At 42.8% G+C, this 7,691-nt stretch overlaps 3 protein-coding genes across 3 annotated transcripts in view; 2 read left to right on the plus strand and 1 right to left on the minus strand.

Moving 5' to 3' along the window:
* Positions 1 to 7,691, minus strand: part of YIPF1 (Yip1 domain family, member 1) — a 22,504-nt gene that overhangs the window by 6,834 nt on the left and 7,979 nt on the right. The gene's annotated exons all lie outside the window — the stretch shown is intronic.
* DIO1 (deiodinase, iodothyronine, type I) lies at positions 664 to 4,352 on the plus strand. Its single transcript, XM_009993564.1, is given in 4 exon segments — positions 664 to 994; positions 2,544 to 2,687; positions 3,615 to 3,814; positions 4,287 to 4,352. Coding segments are annotated over 4 exon segments (741 nt in total).
* The window catches only part of LRRC42 (leucine rich repeat containing 42), an 8,298-nt gene continuing 6,257 nt past the window's right edge, over positions 5,651 to 7,691 (plus strand). Inside the window, exon 1 of the mRNA XM_009993580.1 lies at positions 5,651 to 5,709. Coding sequence (XP_009991882.1) covers positions 5,651 to 5,709 — 59 coding nt within the window. The remainder of the gene's footprint in view (positions 5,710 to 7,691) is intronic.

Consider the following 7,691-nt stretch of genomic DNA (forward strand, 5'->3'; position numbering starts at 1 on the left):
CGCTACCCAGCGGGTGTCACAGCGGCTGCGGCGTTTGTGTCATAGCACGTACACACGTACGGACTGCACACACACGCTTATATATCTCATTGTAAGAGCATATTGCACGCGTTGATAGTTTATATAACGCTCTGTATCGGGGTGTATGGGTTTCGGGGACACCCTCGCAGCCCCGAAGTGGCACCGAAGGAGGCAGAGCTGCCGGACCGGGCCCTGTTTGCGCAGCACATGCAAAACACAAGCGGCTGCACCAGCCCAGGGGCCGGGCAGGGACCCCCGAGAGCTCCAGTGCTGCTCCTGCAGGGTCGGGCCCTCGGGCTCTGACAGTGAAAACTCTGCCCGTGGTCCTGGGAAAATACCCTGATTCAGCTCCTCCCACTCCTGAAACACACAACACACCTGTCAATAAGCCTCTTAACTGCACAGTTAGCCCTAAACATCTGGTGTCACTGTTATTAACGCCTTCCGTGCAGATGGAAGTGTTGTGTCCCACGGCTCCTCACTCCCGCAGGTGCTGAAGCGCACAGAGCGCTGACAGCTCGCAGAGCAGGGCAGGGACTTGCCCAGACACGTGGGTGTTTTTCCTCCCCCTCGCCCTCTCCACCTTTGCCCCCACCACCGCACGGCGCTCCCGTCGGAAGCAGCCAGACCTCCTGCACCACCATGCTCAGCATCAGGGTATTCCTACTAAAAATCCTGATTCTCCTGCACGTGAGCACGTGTGTTGTTGTTGGCAAAACTCTGATGATACTGTTCCCCAATGCCATGAAGAGATACATCCTGAAACAGGGCGAGAAGAGCAGGATGAACAAGAATCCCAAGTTCAGCTACGAAAACTGGGGCCCAACTTTTTTCAGCTTCAAGTATTTGCTCTTTGTGCTGAAGGTGAAGTGGAGGAGGCTGGAGGATGAAGCCTATGAGGGATGTCCTGCTCCCAACACACCCGTGGTGACTTCCAAAGGAGAAGTTTGTCACCTCCTGGATTTCCTGCAAGGTCAGTAAATCAGCTGTGTGGATGGGTTTGGTTTGTTGAGGTGATAAATGAGAAGAGGCTGCTGAGGGGACAGGGACAGGCAGCTGGGATGAGAGTGCATGACATGGCAGACCCGACCCTCAGCATTCACTTGATAGCAAAGATGCAACATTCACACCAACTGCCTCTTCATTTTCAAAAATAACCTGTATTTATCATCCTGACTACAACAGTGCTTCACTCCTATAAGCTTATGAACCTCTGACCTGAAAATACCTCTTCACTGAAAGCCAAGATAGTTTATCTTAGGTAGAGAAGTCCCAGAACTGGAATCTTGTGCCTGACTCAGGACTGTTGGCTGTCCTTCCCTGCATGCACAGACAGTCCCACACCAGCTCCCTCAGCCATCCAAAAGCCTAGAAAGCACACGGAGGAGAGATTCAAGGTTCAAAGTAGCTAGAAATAAAGCAGAAGAAAAAGAAGTTGCTCTGTACTTTGCCCACTGCCTCCCACTGAGAGCTCTGCAGAACATGGAATTAATCATTAAGCTGCAGTCTCAATTCCCATGGGAGGGATTACATCCTGCTCTGACTCTGCCTTGCTACACGCACATATATATGTGTATGTAGAAAATAGGATGCAAATTTGGAAGAGAGATACACAATATCTAGAGGAAGGTACTCCCTTTATTAGATTATTTAAGATGTGGATCTATGCTAGCAGCAGTTTTTGAAGTTAAGCTCAGCCAGAAGGAAGATCCTGAACAAATTCCAGGTAATTTTGCAAGACCATACACTAAAAGAAGTGCTTAAAAGTCCTGCAAGCTCTCATAAGCAGATGTGAACACATGTGGGTTCATGCTCTGCTAATTTGTAAGCAACTGCATAGACACTTTTGCCAGTGGCTTGTTTAACATTAGTTTAATAAATAATACTATCTAACCAGATTTCTGTTTGGACAGGAAATTGCAGGAATATATTGAAAGCATGAAAGCATGAAAGTGCAGCTTCCACTCAGCTCTGCTAGATCTGACACCTCTGCCAAGAAGCATGTCCAATGGTTCATTAAACAGCATTAAGACATCTCTGAACCACTGTCCTTTGAAAAACTTTGCAGACGATCACATTTAGTTTGAAGTTCCTTCATATGAAGGATTAGGGGGAGGCTGTGATGTGCCACATGCTGTACAGCCATTTTAGAGCAGCTCCCTCTCCCAAAATGTTGGTAACTTGAGAACTGGCTCGGGTGATGAGGACAGGAGATGAGCTGTGGGACTGCACAGGGCCTTCTGCTTTTACTGGGCAAAGGAAAGAGTTGCCCTTGGTTAGGCTCACGGCTGGATGGGGCCAAGGTCAGATCCAGGCTTGGGAAAATAAAGCATCTTTGTGCCTGTTCTGCACGGATGCAGATGTTCTGCTGCTGGTTTTAATATCCTAACAGGAAACTCATGGGTCGAGTTACCTGCTGTTGCCTAGAAAGCTCTGTAGAGGCTCAATTCAATGCATTCATTTAATCCTGTCCTTCCACCACTAATTTAACCACAAACTATCCTTTTTTTTTTTTCCTCCAGATAACCGACCTTTAATCCTCAACTTTGGAAGTTGCACCTGACCTTCCTTTATGCTAAACTTTGATGAGTTTAACAAGCTCATCGAAGATTTCAGCTCCATAGCAGATTTCCTTATCATCTACATCGAAGAAGCTCATGCAGTAGGTACAGTACAAACACCACAGTAATGCCCACCAAAACTTCAGAGCTGTGATCATTCCCTTTAGGAAGAAGAGTATGCTAGCAAAGGAGGGAACTGCAAACAGGAAATAAATCTTCTTCAGATCAAAAGCAGCAACACCAAATCTAAGCACCACTTTGTGTCCCTAATCCCCCAAAGATTTTACTCACATATCTGACTTTACGCTGAGCTACTCCTGCTGAAGATGCTCATCTCAGTGAAGGTCATGGTTATATCTTTACAAAACTTCCTCAGTGTCAGTACAGCTCCTTTTGGAGGGAAATAAAAATAAGCATTTCATAGAACAAAGGTTAAGTGGATGAGGCCAGCATGTGTTACATGTTTTTTTTAAAAACACAAACCAACCCACAGGATAGTTAGTGTAAATGATTTTGAAGATGTCTCTAAATAGGATACAGACTCTAATTTGAAGAATTTAGCCAATAAACCATTCACACTCTTTTATCTATACTAAGCAACACATTGGCACTGATGTTATGCCAGGATGGAGGTGGTCTCCTAACAGGTAACATTTACAGTTTTAAGTTTTCTAACAATGCATCACCTTCAGTAGTTGAGAAGCAGGTAATAACTACCTGATACAGATCTAGGGTTGATTTACAGGGGGAAATTTCAGCTAAAATACATCAAATATTTCCAAATCCAGGGCAAGGGAAAATACAGTTTGCAGGAATTAAATTAAATATATATATATATGGACCATTTATTTGAAAAGCTCTTGTGCTCTTGTATTCTGAGGGGAGGTTTTCATTTCATGGCAAGTTTTGGGGTGTGGAGTAAATTGCAGTATTTTCTTATTCATTTTTGGGATATGACACACACAGTACATCTCCACTCTTCACACCTCTTCAGAATGCTCCTTGCTTAAACCCCTTTCTCATTTGTTTTAGATGGATGGGCTTTTAAAAACAATATCATTATTAAAAATCACAGAAGCCTCGAAGATCGAAAACTTGCAGCACAATTTCTTCAGAAAAAGAATCCTTTATGTCCAGTGGTTTTAGACACTATGGAAAACCTGAGCAGTTCAAAATATGCTGCATTACCAGAACGACTGTATCTACTTCAGGGAGGGAAGGTCATCTACAAGGTAAAAAAACAACAATAATAATGAGCACAATATATGGAGATTTTTTAATTTCAAAGTAATTGGATAATGCCTTACACTTAAGTCAGCATTTCATTCTATTTGAAAGCTACAACTGCCACAATTCACTGTAGCTGTGGGGAGAAAACAACTTGCAGCAAGAGCAGTCTGGGCCTTCATAATGTACATAGTTGATGTACACCTCAGGCTTGCTCAAATATTTATCTTTTGGCTCACTAGTAAACCTAAGTACATCTAAGCTGTGAGATCCAGGAACGCTTCCCAGCTCCAGGATCCAGAGGCTGGCCCTGTCCCAGTTATACAGCAGGGTGTAGCCTGTGCCTACACCATCCCCCACACAGCGGCTGTCATGGAGAGGAAGCCCAAACACAACCAACCAAGGTCTGCTGCAACTCCTGTGCTCTAGCAGACTTCTGCTTTGCCTACTTGACCATCAATTGTATTGCCTTTGCAGGGAGGAGTGGGGCCTTGGAATTACCACCCCCAGGAAATACGGGCAATCCTGGAAAAAATGAAATAGAAAAAGAAGAGGACTTCAGAGGAAAGGCTATCTGGATAAAAAGTTCAATGAGTAAGTTTTCACAGACAGAAGAAGAAAAAAGAATTAAAAATAACAACAGCGACAACAAGAATCTAAAGAACACCCACTACTGCTCTATCTTACTGTGCTTAAACCACATGCACCAAGAGAAGTAGTGGGGTCTATTGAGCCATCAGGACTGGATACCAAGGTTCACATTGGTAAAGAATATCATGCTGGATAAACTTCAGGGGTAGTGACATTTCCAACAGTCGACTGGCATGCAAAACAACCCATGTCACATTATTAGGATTCTCTTCTATACCTGGAATTTTCCCAGATGTTCATTTCCACCAACTTCAGAAGGCTTCTGAATAAAACAATCTCTATCAATACTTGTTTCTATTAATATTTGTGATGACAGTCACAGCACAAAGCACAGACAGCTGTGACCTGATTGTAGGAAATATTTATAGAAACAGGATTGATCTGCAATTATTAAAAATCTATCAGAACACTACACTTGTCTTCAGATTATTTCTCTCCCCACCCTAGCCATCCCCAGTTATTTCTAACCATCAGTAGACATTTATATTAATTCTATTCATCTTGAACAATGAGTTGATAAGAAAGAGTTTGAGAGAAGGAAGTAATACCTTCCATGTGAATATTTCACACTTTTTTTCTATTTAATTCAGAGAACATGGAAAACATTTGACAAGAAATCAAATTTTAATTAATATCTTAAGAAAGACTGATATAAACATACTAATTTACATGGACTCAGTTATGTTTTAGGGTAACAGTCTATGTTATAAATCTAGAAAGCTGTTATTACAGCCAACAGGAGTATTGCATTACTTACATTAAAATAATGGGGAATGCATACTACATCCACACCTTCAAAACACACTTTAATACCAGGTTTTAATAATAATAAATATTCTCTGAACTACAGATACCAAATAAAACTTCTTTATAAAAAGAGGTATAAATTTAAGCTAAACCTAAGTGTCTTCTGCTGTGCCCTCTGCCATCACCCGGTGCACAGACACAAAGTGATCAAAGGCTGATTTGATGATGAAACGCAAGTAAGTGGCTGGGAAATCAGGAAGCTGTAAAGGGAGAAAAAAAAATAAAAATATATATATCACTGCACTCTTTCTAGGAACATAACTATCAAAATGAATTTGCAGAAGTTTGTCAGACAAAAGCATCTTGGTATTTCTGTGTTTGTTTTCAAATTACACACAAATCAAGCTCTTTTAGTCATCTTGCCAGCTTCAGAGTTTCTTCAGATGGCAGGAAATTCAAAAACTTCCCATCCTCCCCAAATACTGCAGCCTGAAAGGCACCAACTGAAGGAGCAAAGATTGCCACAGCTCTGGAAAGAGCTCTTTCACAGTTAGGAGCAGGAGGCAGGTGCACTTTCAAACTGTAATCTACAAAGGAGCAGTCGGAGACTGCAATTTCATACCATGATCCTGCACCCAACACCAACTTAGCAATAATTGTAAATAAAGACATGCTTTGGTTTTTCATGGTTTCTTCCCAGTTAGTCTAGATATCTGATTTCATGAACCACTACTGGTGTACACTGTAAATACTCACTGGGAATTCTTCCATTTGAAGCTGTCCTTCTGTGTGCTGCAAATCTGGAAAAGATATTTTAGAGCAAAAGATGAAGAATAATGTGCAATGCTGTGAAAAGTTTTCACAGAGTTCAAGAGAATGTAAGGACTGAGAACTTACCCTGCATATAGAAATAGCTCTTTTTTTTTTTTTTCACAAGGTGATTTAAGAGAGCAAATACTTTTTGCAATATTCCAATATCCCATTCATTACACTGTTTTATAAAATATCACCCAAGAGGCATTAACAAAAAAAAAACCAAACAAACCAGAGCAACCAAACAATTCAAGAAATGGCACTCTGTTGCACTAGGTAAGTCTGTTTTTCATTCTTGGAACATAAAAAGTGTGTGCACGAGTAGTGCTTGTAGCTCTTAAGCAGTATTTTACATTTCCAAACTGCTGCAGAGACCAGCAGTGTTCATAACCTTAACTCAGATGTGCCTATTACATTAGTGTCTAATAAAATAATCACCATGACACACTTCAACAAATAGACATGGGGTTAAAATCACTGACTCAAAAAGATCAACATTATTCCCACAAAATCCCTGCTGCTTCAGGTTCAGAATCTTACCTTTCTCAATGCACTGTTCAAAACCTACTGGGTCTTCAGATACACTTCTTTCAATCCTTAAAGTCTGCACTAAAATATAAATATGTATTTACAATATTAACACAAATTCTGGTCCTTTATTGATACTTGTATTTATTTCATCGCTTTTCACCTGCAAAGCAGTTAAAAGCACTAATAAATTCTGGATTACAGGACTGTAAAACAACCACCATCCTCACATTCCAGGTTGGACAAACAAACGTTCATGTCTTTTGTGCAGCATTTGCTAATTATGGTCCAGCTCCTCTCTCCACACTCTGACCTTGTAACAGCCCTCTAGGTTTTAAAACTCTCATTTTCCAAAAAAAGAATGAGGGTTCTGTTCTGCAAAACTGTAAAAATGAATATTCAAAATAAATGATGGAAACACTGAGTACAGGAGTGCTGGCCATTAAAATTAGATCAGCCCTCCCTGTGTGACAGAACAGCTAATTGCAAGCTCAACACAAGGTGTCTGAAGAACAAAGTAAGGTGGGGGAGACTTTCCAGCTTCTTCTGATTGAGGAAAAACTTCGGATGTGGAGGACAATTGCTTTGGTGAGCTAAGCCAAACTGAAATAATTAAACTAAGCTTTGAGTATCTGCCTTAAGCGACTGTTTACAGACCGTGAGGTGAGTTATGTGCACACGGGCACACACCCTGTAACGCCCTGCCTATTCCACGCTGCAACAGGCGGAGTCTTACCCAGGTAACACTGGATCGTGACTTTGCTGATCTTCACGCGCTTAGGAAAACCGATAATGAATTCCTGTGGGAACATGCCAGTGGTCGTCCAGAACGTGTTTGAACTTCTGCGGAGGAAAAAAAAAAGGAGGAAACCCTCCCCTGTGGCTTCCCACCCGCAACAATCCCGCGTGGAACCGGTCCCGCAAGAAGCCGCAAAGCCGTGTTTGATGGGGCATCCCCAGCAGAGCCCTGCGCGGCACCGGGGAAGCTTCTGGGGGTGCCCAACAGCCACAGAAGGGCTGGGTGTGACCCAGAAAACCCGCTCAGCGATGCGGCAGGAGAGGGAAGGCAGAGCCCGGCGGTGCGGGCCCCGCTGAGGGCAGTGCCGGGGCCCGGGGGAGCCGCGTCCCCTCCCCGCAGCCCCG

This window comes from Chaetura pelagica, unplaced genomic scaffold, assembly GCF_000747805.2.
Source record: "Chaetura pelagica isolate M959 unplaced genomic scaffold, ChaPel_1.0 scaffold433, whole genome shotgun sequence".
In the NCBI taxonomy this organism is placed as follows: Eukaryota; Metazoa; Chordata; class Aves; order Apodiformes; family Apodidae; genus Chaetura; species Chaetura pelagica.